The following is a 16,301-nucleotide window of genomic DNA, read 5'->3' as shown; positions in this document are numbered from 1 at the left end:
TTCAGGAGGAGCGTCCTGAAGACCTGGGATCCAGCGGGTACCAGACATGCCGTCCCGGCTCTTGAGTAGACCTAGTAAGGTCTGCTTCAGCGACCGGGGCTCCGGTGCGGTACTGAGGATCTACCACTTTCCCGACGACATGAAGCAGCAGCTGCTGATGGACCTTTGAGCCCTTTGCTTTTCCTTGAATTCGAACCAAAAAGAAGGACTCTGTAAGTACGGAGCATAATTTGACTTTAAATCTGAAAATTTGGCTTATGGAGAGAGATTTAAAGAGGAAGTCTGTCTCTCTCTGACAGCGGCAAGATCAAAGTAATGCCATAGAACTGAAGCCGCGAAAGACTTGCTTTTAAGTTGTGCGCTGATTTTGTAGACTGGATTTGATATCCCGCTTTATCACTACCCGAAGGAGTCTCAAAGCAGCTCACATTCTCCTTTCCCTTCCTCCCCCACAACAAACACTCTGTGAGGTGAGTGGGGCTGAGAGACTTCAAAGAAGTGTGACTAGCCCAAGGTCACCCAGCAGCTGCATGTGGAGGAGCGGAGATGCGAACCCGGTTCCCCAGATTACGAGTCCACCGCTCTTAACCACTACACCACACTGGCTTAAAGGAAGATAAACAGAAAGAAGAACAAAAAAGGAAAACTTCTGCAACTAAGTCCTTTGAGGAGCAGATGCTCGCAGCCTTTGAAAAAGTGAATGCTTCTATTTGAGCAGTGTCAGATAAATTAGAAGAATCTACAGACAGACTTGAGAGATCCATTCAATCTGTGGATAAAACAGTGAAGGAGAACACTGCAGAAATTAAACAGATTGGGAAGGAAGTTAAAGTATTAAAGGAAGAATCAGAAGAATTTAAAGTCAAAATTACGGCTGTGGAGAATAGAATTGAAAAATTGGATACAGACAAATTTCAAAGGCTTGAGAATCAACAAAGACATGCAGGAGCAACTGGCTTTTTTGCAGCTAAGAGAAAGGGAACAGAATTTAAGATTGAGACATCATCCTGAGCTGGAACAAGAAAGTCTCAAAGACTTTATAGTAAAAGAATTCTCTGCTTTCTGGGAACTGGAAGAGAGTGATCTGCAGACATTTATTGTGAAGGCCTATAGATTTGGAGCTAAAGGTAAGAAGAATACAAAGACTGTTAATGACTGTATGATAGTGTTCCAGAACAAGCATCAGAGAGATCAGATTCTTGACTTTCACTACAAGAATAATTTGGTGGTACAACAGCATCCTGTGATCATCTATAAGGACATCCCCAGGTACTTCTTAAATTTAAGATCTGGATTTACTGACTTGGCAGCAGAATTAAGAAGAAAGATTCCTTACAGCTGGGAGTTTCCACAAGGCCTAACGTTCAGGTACAAAGAAAGAAGAGTAAGAATAAGATTGATTGAGGATAAACAGAAGTTTCTGGAGAAATACGCACCAGATTTTGAAGGCTCTTCATTAGATTTGACAAGACTCTACCCACCTGTACCAGGAAGACCGGTACCAGGAGAAGAAGAAGAGGAAGGAGCAGTTGGGGGTACCGCCTAACAAAATGATGCTGAAACTACTGACGTGGAATGTCCACGGTCTGAACCAGAGGCCCAAGAGACATAGAGTGAACCACGCATTAGAAAAGTAGAATTTGGATATAATTTGTTTACAGGAGACACATGTAATCCGACAGCATAGAAGGATCTTACAAAATAAAAAATTAGGACAAGAATTTGTTTCTTTGGATAAGGTCAAGAAGAGAGGAGTTGTAATCTACGCAAAAGAGAAATACAATCCAAGACAACTGTTCAAGGATGAAGAAGGGAGATACATTGCGATTGAAATAACAGTGCAAGGCGAAAAATACATGATACTAGGAATTGATGCACCAAATGATGGAAAATCAATTTTTTACAAGAAGATTCATGACATCTTATTGGATTATATGGACTACAATCTTATTTGCCTAGGAGACTTCAATGGGGCAGTTTCCACTTTGATGGACAGATCACAAAGGACTAAAATTACAAATGAAGGGAAACTGCCAAAAACTTTTTTTGAAATGGTGGATAACTTGGATTTGATAGACTCATGGAGGTTGAAGAATCCCACTGAGACAGAGGCAACGTATTATTCAGAACCACAGTTGTCATGGTCACGGCTCGATTATATATGGATTTCAAGATTATTGGCACCTAAAAGTCACAAGGCAGAAATCTGCCCCAAGACGTGTTCTGACCACAATGCAGTACAATTGTACTTGAAAATTTTCTCCAAGGATTCTTTTAGATGGAGAATGGATGATTCCCTGCTGAGAGATTCTAAAGTTTTAGAAGATGCCCAAAAGGCGACCAAAGAATATTTTCAGATAAATTTGAATACACAAGTGGAAAAAAGAATTGTGTGGGACGAAAGTAAAGCAGTTATGAGAGGGTTCCTCATAAGAGAAAAAGCGAAGAGGAAGAAGGAGCAAAATTGGGAAAAAGAAAGATTGTTGGAACAAATAAGGCTGAAAGAGAAAAAATTAAGAGGACACCCTAAAAATCAACAAATACAGAAATAAATAAAGATCTTGCAGTCCCAATATTCTAAATTGCTTAACCAAGAAATAGAATGGAAAATTAGATTAATGAAGCAGAAAACTTTTGAATCGGCAAATAAATGTGGAAAACTACTGGCTTGGCAGTTGAAGAAAAGACAAAAATTGAATACCATCACAAACATTAAAGTAAAGGATAAAAATGTGGAGAATCCAGAGGAGATCAGAAAAAGCTTTCAAAAATTCTACAAACAATTGTACAAACAAGAGAAACAAGAGGAGAAAGTCATTGATTGAACAGTTCTTGGAAAAGAATGGTTTGCATAAAATCCCAGAAGAAAAATCTGCATCACTCAACCACCCTATCACAGGTCAAGAGATTGAACAAGCAATAAAGACAATGCAAATTGACAAGGCCCCAGGACCAGATGGACTAACTGCAAAATACTACAAGATGTTGAAAGCTTGGATTCAACCACTGACAGAAGTATGTAATGGAATGTTAGGGGGAGGTACGGCGCCGGACTCATGGAAAGAAGCATATATCACGTTGATTTTGAAACCAGAGACTGATAAAACGCAGATGAAAAATTATCGACCAATATCACTTTTAAATGTGGACTATAAAATCTATGCGAATGTCATGGCCACAAGGTTAAAGAGAGTATTGAAGGAATATATCCACAAAGATCAAGCAGGTTTTTTACCTGGCAGACATATGAATAGTAATACAAGGAATATTGTGGATATATTGGAAAGACTGGAAAAGAAGATAAATACACAAGCGGCTCTGATGTTTATAGACACGGAGAAGGCCTTTGACAATATTTCTTGGAGTTTTATGAAGAAGAATTTGGAAAAGATGGAGGTCTGTCAAAGATTTCTGAATGGCATAAATGCCATTTATAAAGAACAAAAAGCTAAAATTATAATAAACAATGTGATATCTGAAGAAATTAGAATAGAAAAAGGAACGGGCCAAGGCTGCCCTATCTCCCTCCTACTCTTTATAACGGTTCTGGAGGTCCTTCTGAATATGATTAGAACTGAGCAACAGATAAAAGGAATAAGGGTGGGAGAGAAAGAATACAAATTGAGAGCCTTTGCAGATGACCTTGTGTTATCCCTACAAGACCCAGAAACCAGCGTGACTAAAGCATTAGGGACAACTGAATCATTTGGACAAGTAGCAGGATTTAAATTGAATAAAGCAAAGACCAAAGTTTTAACAAAAAATCTAACACCTATGCAGGTACAGAAATTACAAGACCAAACTGGACTTAGTTTTGTTAATAAGGTGAAATACCTATGAGTTAATCTGACTCCTAAGAATCTGAACCTGTTCAAGGACAATTATGAGAAATTGTGGAACGAGATAAAAAGAGACTTGGATATATGGACGAGATTGAAATTGTATTTGATGGGCAGAAAAGCAGTTATCAAGATGAATGTATTACCAAAGATGATGTTTTTATTCCAAGTGCTTCCGATTATTGATAAGATGGATTGTTTCAGAAAGTGGCAAAAGGACTTCTCTAAATTTATCTGGCACGAGAAGAAACCCAGGATAAAATACAAGATTTTGACAGATTCTAAGGAAAGAGGTGGATTCTCACTTAGAATTTATTTTGAAGCTGCAACCTTTTGCTGGTTGAAAGACTGGTTTAAGTTAGAAAATACTGATGTATTGGACTTGGAAGGATATGACAATGTATTTGGTTGGCATGCTTATCTTTGGTATGACAAAGTAAAGGCCCACAAAGCTTTTAAAAATCGTATTATTAGGAATGCCTTGTACCAGGTCTGGATTCGGAATAAAGACTTATTAGAGAGGAAAACCCCCAGATGGATATCACCAGTTGAGGCAAAGGCCTACAAGAGACCCAACATGCCTGCAAATTGGCTGAAATATGCTGATATATTAGAACAAGGCCAGAACTTTAAATTTAACAAAAGGCCAGAACTTTAAATTGAAAAGTTATGAACAATTGAAAGAGAAAGTATCTGACTGGTTGCAGTATTATCAGATAAATGAAGTATTTAAGTTGGATAAGAAACAAAGCTTTCAGTCAGAGAAATCCAAGTTGGAAACGGAGCTAATAGAAACGAGTACTAAGAATCTTTCCAGAATGTACAACTTGCTGCTAGAGTGGCATACAAAAGATGAAATGGTTAAATCAGTTATGATTGATTGGGCTAAAGATGTTGGACATAATATAATGTTGGAAGATTGGGAGAGGTTGTGGAAGGAGGGTACTTAGTTTACTGCATGTAATACGTTAAGGGAAAATATCATGAAGATGATTTATAGATGGTATTTAACTCCAGTTAAGCTAGCTAAGATGTATCATGGTTTGTGTAACAAATGCTGGAAGTGTAAGCAAGTAGAAGGTACCTTCTTTCATATAGAATCATAGAATCATAGAGTTGGAAGAGACCACAAGGGCCATCCAGTCCAACTCCCTGCCAAGCAGGAAACACCATCAAAGCATTCCTGACAGATGGCTATCAAGCCTCTGCTTAAAGACATCCAAAGAAGGAGACTCCACCACACTCCTTGGTAGCAAATTCCACTGCCAAACAGCTCTCACTGTCAGGAAGTTCTTCCTCATGTTTAGGTGGAATCTTCTTTCTTGTAGTTTGAATCCATTGCCCCGTGTCCGCTTCTCTGGAGTAGCAGAAAACAACCTTTCACCCTCCTCTGACATCCTTTTATATATTTGAACATGGCTATCATATCACCCCTTAACCTTCTCTTCTCCAGGCTAAAAATACCCAGCTCCCTAAGCCGTTCCTCATAAGGCATCGTTTCCAGGCCTTTGACCATTTTGGTTGCCCTCTTCTGGACACGTTCCAGCTTGTCAGTATCCTTCTTGAACTGTGGTGCCCAGAACTGGACACAGTATTCCAGGTGAGGTCTGACCAGAGTGGAATATAGTGGTACTATTACCTCCCTTGATCTAGACGCTATACTCCTATTGATGCAGCCCAGAATTACATTGGCTTTTTTAGCTGCTGCATCACACTGTTGACTCATGTCAAGTTTATGGTCTACCAAGACTCCTAGATCCTTTTCACATGTACTGCTCTCAAGCCAGGTGTCACCCATCCTGTATTTGTGCCTTTCATTTCCCCCCCCCCAAGTGTAATACTTTGCATTTCTCCCTGTTAAAATTCATCTTGTTTGCTCTGGCCCAGTTCTCTAATCTGTTAAGGTCATTTTGAAGTGTGATCCTGTCCTCTGGGGTATTAGCCACCCCTCCTAATTTGGTGTCATCTGCAAACTTGATCAGGATGCCCTCAAGCCCATCATCCAAGTCATTGATGAAGATGTTGAATAAGACTGGGCCCAAGACAGAACCCTGTGGCACCCCACTCTCTCCAGGATGAAGAGGAGCCATTGATGAGCACACTTTGGGTTCGGTTAGTCAGCCAGTTACAAATCCACTGAATGGTAGCATTGTCTAGCCCACATTTTACCAGCTTCTTTACGAGAATATCATGGGGCACCTTGTCAAAGGCCTTGCTGAAATCAAGATAGGCTATATCCACAGCATTCCCTTCATCTACCAGGCTTGTAATTCTGCCAAAAAATGAGATCAGGTTAGTCTGACATGACTTATTTTTCAGAAACCCATGCTGACTTTTAGTTATCACAGCGTTCCTTTCTAGGTGCTCACAGACCGTTTGCTTAATGATCTGCTCTAGAATCTTTCCTGGTATTGATGTCAGGCTGACTGGACGGTAATTGCTTGGGTCCTCTCTTTCCCCCTTTTTGAAAATAGGGACAACATTTGCCCTCCTCCAGTCTGCTGGCACTTCGCCTGTTCTCCAGGAATTCTCAAAGATTACTGCCAGTGGTTCTGAAATCACCTCTCCCAGTTCTTTTAATACTCTTGGATGCAGTTCATCTGGCCCTGGAGACTTGAATACATCTAAATTAGCCAAGTATTCCTGTACTACCTCCTTACTTACTCTGGGCTGTGTTTCCCCTGCTGAATCATCTGCTCCATATTATTCAGGTCGGGCATTGTTTTCTTTCTTGGAGAAGACTGAGGCAAAGAAGGCATTGAGGAGTTCTGCCCTTTCTCTGTCCCCTGTTCGCATTTCACCATCTTCTCCTCTAAGTGACCCCACTGTTTCCTTGTTCTTCCTTTTGCTACGGACGTACCCATAAAAGCCCTTTTTGTTGCTTTTTTAAAATCTTCCTCCTTAACCCTTGCCACTCTACCCGGGGATCCCGTTGGATGAGTTGCGCACTGTAGACCTTAACCTCTGGTCTGGGTGAGTGGTGGACCTGCTTATCTCCACAGAGTCCTGGGTGACCGGGCCGTTATGCCTCACATCGAAGACAAAGATCCGGTAGAGATGCCTCACACCGGAGCACCAGTTGGGATAGCCAGCAGATGGACGACCAGTAATTCTGGAGTTCCCGCTCCCACTGCGCCGTGAAAAGGTCCGCTGGCTATGATCTGAAGGTTTCTGTTGTGAGTTCTGAAGGTTGCTAGAGTTTCTGAAGGTTTTCTGCAGGCGTCTGGAAGTTCCGAAGATTCCGGAGGTCTCCGAAGAAGATAAACTAAACTAGGTAGCGGCCAAAACTTAGACGGCCAAATGAACGTTTTTAAATAAAATGAAATAAATACGAAGAGACTGCAGTCTGGTGAAGAAGCTCTCAACTGCTCTGTGCGGCTGGTTTTGGTTTTGGTTTCTCTCTTGGCACAGATGTTCTCTCTAGCTTGTCTCGCGTGTTCTCCACACTCGCTACAGAGAGCGGAGGCTATTTATTGAAGACTCAAACATCATCATAACAGTTACATTAACCAATCACAACTTTGTCTCTATGCTAGCTTTTGGGCGGGAAACTAACTACTGACCGTTGCATTGGCCAAATTGGCGTGCTTCGCCCAAACGTGGAGGGATCCATGCAGCGAAACTCCCTGCTGGATCCTTTGTCCTTCCTTCCTAAAGTGGAAGGACACCTAAAGTAAATCCAAACAAACAGGTGCAGAAGCACCTTTAAAAACATATTCCCACAAAAACTGGAAAGAATAATTTAGGAAAAATTGAAGAATATTTAAGGGGAAAAGAAGTGCAACAGATTCCGACGGATAAGAAAGACCGACTGAATGAGATGATTGAGGAAGAAGAAGTTCTGAAAGCAATTATAAATTTAAAAAGTGGGAAGGCACTGGGACTGGATGGATTTACTGCAAAATATTATAAAAAGTTGTTACACCTTACTTGTACCTTTCAAAGAAGTATTGAATAACATATTGGAAAACGCAGAAATTCCTAAAACTTGGAAAGAAGCTTATATCACATTTATACCTAAACCAGATTCAGATTTGTTACAAATAAAAAATTATAGACCTATTTCATTATTAAATAATGATTACAACATATTCGCTAGTATACTTGCAAATAGGTTGAAGATGATATTGAAAGGGGCAATTCATGAAGATCAAGCAGGCTTTCTACCTGGCAGACAAATGAAAGACAATATAAGGAATGTAATAAATATTTTTGAATATCTGACAGTCAGGAATGAAAAGCATGCAGCATTGGTTTTTGTAGATGCAGAAAAAGCCTTTGACAATATATCTTGGGAATTTATGATAAATAATCTGGAGGTTATGGATTTAGGACAGTGGTGGTGAACCTATGGCACGCGTGCCAGATCTGGCACGCAGAGCCCTCACTGCTGGCATGCACACCATCGGCCCAGGACCGTCTTAAGGAGATCGGCCGCCGTGGTTCAGCGATCCCTCAGGCGCCCCCGACGTACCATCTCTCCGCTGCCTCCCTCCCATGCTTGCTGCCCCTCAGGAGGGGGTGGGCGAGCGGGGGATGAGGGGCGTGGCGCTGGAGCGGCGTGGGGCTCTGCGCACCCTTCCAGTGCTCCCGCCGCCGCCTCGGGCGAAGGGGCAGAGTCGATGCTGGCAGCCGGAGGTTGTCGCCTTATCCAAGGGCTGAGTGAGGGGGAAGACGACAAAGGAGGCGCGCGCGCAACAGCCTCTCCACGCCTTCACCGGCGGCGCTTTCCTGGGACGGCCGGGAGAAGTCGCTGCCACTGCCTCAAGTCTGCTGAGGGAACGAGGACCCTCCGCATCTTCAGGGGCAGCAGCAGGTGCGGGGCCCGAAGCCCCTTCAAAAGGAGAGCCGCTGCTGTGTCTTCATCTCCTTCGAGCGGCGTCTGCCCACGCCCTCCCTCCGCTCCCAGCTCCTTTACGAGGCTTCCCGGGCGCCTCGGGTGACTGGCTCCTCCCCGCTCCCTTGGCGAGGCGGAGGCATGCGGCGTGCGTTTCTTTGTCCGTCTGTTTGGTCTCCCGAAAAAAGGCTTTCCAATCCGCGCACCGTTGTTGTTGTTGTTGTTGTTGATTTTGCCCCGGCCGCTGTGCTCATGTTTCCCTCTTGGGCGACGGGAGTGGCGGCTGGTCTCGTCTCCTTGCACTTCCTCCAGAAGCTCCCCAAAAAAAGCTCAACAAGTTTGGGCACTTTGTGATAAATAAGCGGGTTTTGGTTTACAGTTTGGGCACTCAGTCTCTAAAAGGTTCGCCACCACTGATTTAGGAGATTGGATTATAAGACGTATAAAAGCAATATACTTTGCAAAAAAGCGAAAATTATTGTGAATAATGTTTTGACTGAAAATATTGAAATTACTAAAGGTACAAGACAAGGGTGTACACTGTCGCCATTATTATTCATCTCAGTCCTGGAAGTCCTCCTGAAGACGATAAGGCAAACGGAGAGAATTAAAGGAATAACAGTCAGAAAGAAGCAACATAAAGTAAAAGCCTTTGCCGATGACTTGGTACTAACACTAGAAGAGCCAATAGAGAGTTTCGCAGGTTTTAAATTAAACAGAAAAAAGACTAAAATGTTAGTTAAAGATATGGACAATGGAATGATAGAGAAGATTCAACAACAAACCAATATAGAGGTGGTTAAGAAAAATAAATATTTGGCAATACGGTTAACACCAAAGAATATACCTGTAAATATTTGTAGGCCTTCTTTACACTTGCAGAAAGACACTCTGTATATGCTCAAAGATGCCAGAAATTTTGCACAAACAAAAGTTTGCAAACATAGTTTCAAATATGTCTCAAAATAAGAATGGGGTTCAGGTTTCTCACATTTCAAAATGCTGATCGGAGCAAGGCTGCACTTCTGACTTTTCAAGGAGGATTTTGCCTCATTTCATCATCTAGGATTTGAGAGGCCCTTACCGCATACAGTACTGAACCTCTGCTGATGAGCTCCTGCCTATGTAGATCTGCATGAATATATTCAGGATGGGCTATGATGAGAGTGAGCCACATGTTTTGGAGAGAATTTTCATCTGCTGACTCCCCCACTGCAAGCAAAATGAAAAAGCTATCAGCCAATGTAAAAGAATAGGGCATGCACATGCGGAACAGAATGTTGGTGGTTGCCATGAATATTCTTCTCGTTGGGCATGCAGCAACCATGTGAGATATGACCCCTCTTACTTCTTGGCAGTAGCACCCCAGCTATTCCTTTGAGCTCTGACTGATACCAAAGTTGGTTATCTTTCAGCACCAGCAGAAGACTCATTTTCCACCAGACTTTTTGAGCAGGCTGCTTTGAGTCTGTGGGCTATTATTCTGTCTACTGAGTCACATGACTATTCTATCTGATGCATTTACTAGGCAGAGAATGACTGTATGCATTACATTCTAGTATACTGTATTCTGTTTTGTTCTTACTGTTTTTTGAATTGTTGTGGCCCACCGTAAGATCTCGTGAAGAGGGATGGAACATAAATCGTGTAAATAAATAACACTGCTGAGAAGCTAAGTTTGTTCTTGGTATGAGCTTTTGTGTGCATGCACACTTCTTCAGATACAGTGGTACCCCGCAAGACGAATGCCTCGCAAGACGAAAAACTCGCAAGACGAAAGAGTTTTTCGTTTTTTGAGTTGCTTCGCAAGACTAATTTCCCTATGGGCTTGCTTTGCAAGACAAAAACGTCTTGCAAGTTTGTTTCCTTTTTCGTAAAACTGTTAATACCCAGGGTGCATTGCTTGAAGAGGTGCAGTTGCGACTTGACTTCGAGGAGCAACTCATAGCACGCAGTCTGGGAACCTTTTCTGAGGTTTTTGAAGACTTTGGTGATTTTTTAAGCTTTTCCGGAACTTCTTTTGCAGCCATTTAGTAAGTTAAACTTTTAAAACTTTTTGGGACTTGGTGTTGGGGAGGGGTTTGCAAGGTTCTTGAAGCTTGGGTGTTTTTTTGAATTTTTATGATTTTTTTGCAACTATTTTTTAAGTTAAACTTTTAAAACTTTTTTGGGGGTTTTGGGATTTTGGGTTGGGGTGTTTGGGATTCTAGGACTTGGTGGTGGGGAGGAGGTTGCAAGGTTCTGGAAGCTTGGGTGTGGTTTTTTTGCATTTTTATGATTTTCTTGTGACCATTGCACCACTCTGCTGTTGTTAAAAAAAAATGTTTTCTGGGTTTGGATTTCTTTGTGGTGGCTGGCTGGGGGGTCAATGAATTGTTGGGAAGGGGTTTGCAGGGATCTGGAAGCTTGGGTGTATTTTTTTGCATTTTTATGATTTTCTTGTGACCATTGCACCACTCTGCTATTGTTAAAAAAATGTTTTCTGGGTTTGGATTTCTGTGTGGTGGCTGGCTGGGGAGTCAAGGAAATGTTTTTGAAGGTTTGGTGTGTTTTCTTGGATTTCTTTGCAGTTGGTCTGCAGACATTGGGGGACTGTGCTGTTTCTAAAAACTGCAGCCTTTTGGTAAGTTAAACTTTTAGAACTTTTTGTGGTTTTTTTGGGGGGTGGCTTGTGAGTCTAGGAGTAGGGGGTTGGAAGGTTCTGGGAGGTTTGGTGTTTTCTTTTGAATTTTTTGGATGTGAAGCACTGGGGGGTTTTTTTGGGTTTGCGAAGGTAGGAGCTGTGCTGCCATGGGGCCCAAGAAGACTGCTGCTGCAGAGGCCGGCGAGAGGAAGAAGGAGAAGGTTACGCTGGAAATTAAGAAGGAGATCATCCGGAAGCACGACGGTGGAATGCGTGTGACAGACCTCGCCAGGGAGTACGGGAGGAATCCATTGACCAAAGGGACCATCCTGAAGATGAGGGAGAAGATCCTTGCGACTGATGTAGCCAAGGGAGTCTCCAGGATCGCGAAGAACCGCCCAGCTGTTCTGGAGGAGGTGGAGAAGTTGCTGCTCATCTGGTTAGAAGAGAAGCAGCGTGCAGGGGACACAGTGACTGAGGCCGTCATTTGTGAGAAGGCCAAGGCCTTGCACGCAGACCTCGTCCGGCAACAGCCAGGAACCTCAGGCGAGCCAGAAGTCTTCAAGGCAAGCAGAGGCTGGTTTGACCGGTTCAAGACAAGATCTGGAATCCACAGCGTGGTCAGGCATGGAGAGGCTGCCAGTTCCGATGTTCCTGCGGCTGAAGACTTTGCAGCGGAGTTCCTGGAGGTTGTGATGACGGAGGGCTACCTTCCACAGCAGGTCTTCAACTGTGACGAGACCGGGCTGTTTTGGAAGAGGATGCCCAAAAGGACTTTCATCACTCAGGAGGAGGCCAAGCTGCCTGGCCACAAGCCCATGAAGGACCGTTTGACCCTGCTCTTCTGTGCCAACGCAAGCGGCGACCTGAAGATCAAGCCCCTGCTGGTGTACCACTCGGAGAACCCACGGGCCTTCAAGAAACACAAGGTCAACAAGGAGCAGCTGAGTGTCATGTGGCGATCCAACAGTAAGGCTTGGGTCACACGTGTGCTGTTTGTGGACTGGGTCAATCTTGCTTTTGGCCCTGCTGTCAAACAGTACCTGCTGGACAATGACCTGCCGCTGAAGGCTTTGCTTCTGATGGACAATGCTCCTGCTCATCCTAAATGTTAGAGATTTCAGTTGCCTACGTGCAGAAATGCAGCTGTCTATCTCCAAGCAATTAGCTAGTTGGCAGAAAGCCCAGATCTGCTCTCTCTCAGACCCTTAGCAACGACCTGTGATTGGTCAATGAGTTCCTAAAGACTGAGCTCTGTGTGAGAGCTTCTGTGGTTAGTGTGGTTAGTGTGCAGGTGTTAGTGGAGAAAGTGGTCAGTGTAGAGAGAGAGAGACAGAGAGGAAAAGATTTTATGTTTTGTTTCTTTTATTCTGTAAAGTCTGTACATAGTAGCTTATGGATACTAGTTGCTTCAATAAATACTGTAAATAGTTATCCAAGGAATTGCTGAGTTCCTGCGTTGTGCTGTCCAGTCAATTACACAACAGCCAGAAGCTTCCAGAAAAGTCTGCGTCTAACTCTGCGGTGTCCAGGAATACGTTATACTCCTGACACTAAATCTTAAGACTAAAGGCCTTGAGGAGGACTTGTTGGAGGAATTCCGTTTCATCGACATCATGTTCCTGCCGCCTAACACCACGCCACTACTCCAGCCGATGGATCAGCAGCTCATCGCCAATTTCAAAAAACTCTACACCAAGGAGCTTTTCAGGCGATGCTTCGAGGTGACTGATTGCACCAACATCACCCTGCGGGAGTTCTGGATGGACCACTTCGACATCGTCACCTGCTTGAAAATGATCACCACAGCCTGGGACAGGATCAGCCAGAGAAATTTGAATTGCGCTTGGCGCAGCCTGTGGCCGGGCTGTGTGGCAACAAGTGACTCTGATGCACCAGAGTCAACAGTGGTGCAGGACATTGTTTCCTTGGGGAGGGACCATGGGCCTCGAGGTCACAGAAGAGGACGTCAGCGAGCTGGTGGAGGAGCACGACCACGAGCTGACCACCCAGGAGCTGGTCGAACTGCAGGCAGAGGTTGCGCAGGAGCAGGCCTCGCTGGAAGAAGAGGAAGCAACTGAGGAACGGCTGTCCTCCAAAGAACTGAGGGACATTTGCCAGAAGTGGAAAGATGTGCAGGCTTTTGCACAGCGGCACCACCCTGACAAGGACCTGACACGTGACCTTGCGAACACTTTTGACACAAGGGTCATGTCGTCTTTCAGGGAGGTGCTGAAAAGGCGGATGAAGCAGCAGACCATGGACAGGTTCTTCAGCAAGAAGCAAAGAGTGGAAGAGGAACCTTCTTCGAGTTCTCCCCCAGAGTCTTAGAAAATGTATGTACAGTACACTTTGGTGATTTTTAAATGTTTTTCTGTCATGTTTAGAAACTTAAATTATTGTTCCTTCAATTTTTGAAATGCTCTTTACAGTATGTGTGACTTTAAAGAGCACTTAATAAACTCTTTTTGTACCAAATTTGGCTTTGTTTGGACTTTTTTTGACCATAGGAACGCATTAAATGATTTTCAATGCATTCCTATGGGAAACCGTTCTTCGCAAGACGAAAAATTCACTAGACGAAAAAACTCGCAGAACGAATTAATTTCGTCTTGCGAGGCACCACTGTACACTGAAATAGAAGTGACTTCTATTTCAGTGTATCTGAAGAAGTGTGCATGCACACGAAAGCTCATACCAAGAACATACTTAGTTGGTCTCTAAGGTGCTACTGGAAGGATTTTTTTATTATTATTCTTTTATTTTTACTATGGCAGACCAACACGGCTACCTACCTGTAACTGCTGAGAAGAAAACCTGTGATCACGGTTTTCCTGGAGACCTCTTCCGTCAGGGGTGGGGTGCCAGGAGCAGGACAGTAATAACTCACATGGTGTCAGTGAAGTTAACTCTTTATTCAAAGAAACAAAGAGCTCCAGAGACCAGGCCTAGTGAGCACAGCAACTCTTCCCGTTGGATCTTGCCCCAATGAGGCAGTTACAAGGACTGAAGGTCTCTGCCTTCCCACAGTGGCCTACACTGCCTCCCACCCCAGGTCCTCCCCAGGCAATCAGACTTCTCTGCCTTGTTTGTCTGTCCTCCACCCTCTTCAGGTTCTGGGAGACATGGGAGGAGGAGAGCTGGTCACAGCAAGAGGGGGAGACACCCTGGCTTCTTCACCAGTCTGACCCATCTCTGCTTCTTGCCCCTCCCTCCTCTCCAGCATCTGCTTCTGCCTCTACTTCTGGACTGCTCTCTGCCACCGCCTCTTCCCGCTCACTAAACCCTGTTACCACTTCAGCTTCCTCCTCCCAGTCTGCTCCCTCTGACCCCTCATCCTTGCCCCACCACCACTCCCCAGGCCCTGATCCTCCTTCCCTTGGGGGTTCCCTAGCTGGTTCCTTCCCCCATTCCTTTGCTTCCAGCCAATCCAGGACATCCCTTCTGTCAGCCCCTCAGCTGTTCCATGTCTGTGCTACTGTAGAACCACTTTAGAAGTCGGAAGGAAAGCCAGGAGGATCACAAGTCAAAAATAGGAGGAAGCATAGCCTAGGCCAACTCTTATTACCACTGCAAGACACACATGGGTGTTGACATCATAGCATCATTGAGTGTGGCCTTAGATATCACCACATGCCCAAGAAACAGGAAGTTCATGGTAGATATCAACATTACATTCTCAGTTGGGTGTGGGAGGTGCCCTGTAACTGCTGTGTTTTATATGACAGATCCACCCCTCCCTTCCTCCATCACAGCAGTTCCTGAGCTCAACACCCCTTACTGCTCTGTTTCGTCGTTCTCATGCTCAGGTACAGAGAGAAGGTGTATTCGGTGTGCTTGTCCAGGTAGATCTTGGCAGGCATTATGTTATCAGACATCTGATGGTACATCTTGATGTAGTTGGCCATGTCAACATAGATGCCTGCTGAGGTGTTCCAGTTGCTTGCCACATAGGTGTAGTATTCCTGGGAAGCAAGAAACTGATCATCTTCTGTTCCCTGCCCCCACCCTTTGTCTCTTCCTATAAAAACCAATTTATTGGGGGGGTACTTATAAAAGAAAGTTTAAGACCAGGTTAATGTTAATCTTGGGGTGGTGAGGGCAGTTGTTTCTAAGGAATGCTTTTCAATATTTTTGTTCTTACCGCATCCTCTTTCTTGTTCTTCCACCATCTCCACGTGGGGTCATGGACTGGGTCAGCATAAGCCTAGGGAGGAAAAAAAATTGGTGATTTTGAAGACAGACAGACACTGAAACTATCACTAAGTTAGCAGCAAAACCTGTTTAGAAATGCAGAAATAATATACAATTTTATTTAGTGTGGGACAGCATAGAAACCTCCCTGCTGTGGTCCACCCAAGCAGAGGTCATGGCAACTGATCTGGGTGGATGCAGTGGCTGGTGGGTGCAGCTCCTGCAATCAGTCCGAGGCCGAAAAAAGAGGCAGGGATTGAAGAAAGAGAGAAGGTGGCATGAGAGACAGTAAGCTTCATGGCAAACAGCGGAATGCTTTGCCATGAAGAATGCCATCACTTGGTTGTTTTAGGCAGCTGGTTTAAAAAAAATTAAGGCTTTTAACAATTTTCTTTTTGCTGGTTTATCATTGCTAGTTTCAACAGCTGTTTTGGATTTTGTTTGCCGGGGGGGGGGGGATGACTTGGCTTTAAGGACTTGCTGCCAGACAAAAGCTAAAGCCTATGTCTTGTGGTGGCTCTGAGGCCAGCGACTTTTCAGCCCCTCAAAACAGAAACGCAAATAAACAAAAGGTATCCTCACCCTGTGGTAAGATGAGTGCAACTGGAGCAGCTGAAAGACGAGTCCCTGGTACACAATTAGCGACTTCTCATCATGAAAGCCAGTTTTTTCCATGATCTCAGGAGGCATAGCAGAATAATGCTCCATCCGGGTGAATTCCTGTGGTGGAGGTAGGTTCACATGGCGCACAACAGCAAATGGGCAGAGGTGGGCGAATTTGATGTAGTCTAATCCACTAAGAACAAAG

General features: G+C 44.1%; 2 protein-coding genes across 2 annotated transcripts in view; one reads left to right on the top strand and one right to left on the bottom strand.

Moving 5' to 3' along the window:
- LOC117051810 (cation channel sperm-associated protein subunit gamma-like) overlaps nt 1-16,301 on the bottom strand; it is a 52,390-nt gene that overhangs the window by 10,014 nt on the left and 26,075 nt on the right. The window contains exons 16-19 of the mRNA XM_033158489.1: nt 16,076-16,289; nt 15,444-15,506; nt 15,081-15,264; nt 9,761-9,888 (exon numbers count right to left, since the gene is read on the bottom strand). Coding sequence (XP_033014380.1) covers nt 9,761-9,888; nt 15,081-15,264; nt 15,444-15,506; nt 16,076-16,289 — 589 coding nt within the window. The remainder of the gene's footprint in view (nt 1-9,760; nt 9,889-15,080; nt 15,265-15,443; nt 15,507-16,075; nt 16,290-16,301) is intronic.
- LOC117051808 (tigger transposable element-derived protein 1-like) lies at nt 11,626-13,777 on the top strand. The gene is made up of 2 exons (XM_033158487.1): nt 11,626-11,992; nt 13,389-13,777. The coding sequence occupies exons 1-2, from the start codon at nt 11,635-11,637 to the stop codon at nt 13,628-13,630; spliced, it is 600 nt and encodes a 199-aa protein (XP_033014378.1). The 5' UTR covers nt 11,626-11,634; the 3' UTR covers nt 13,631-13,777.

The sequence above is a fragment of the Lacerta agilis genome, chromosome 8, assembly GCF_009819535.1.
Source record: "Lacerta agilis isolate rLacAgi1 chromosome 8, rLacAgi1.pri, whole genome shotgun sequence".
Classification (NCBI taxonomy): domain Eukaryota; kingdom Metazoa; phylum Chordata; class Lepidosauria; order Squamata; family Lacertidae; genus Lacerta; species Lacerta agilis.
This window is presented reverse-complemented; position numbering and strand designations above follow the sequence as displayed.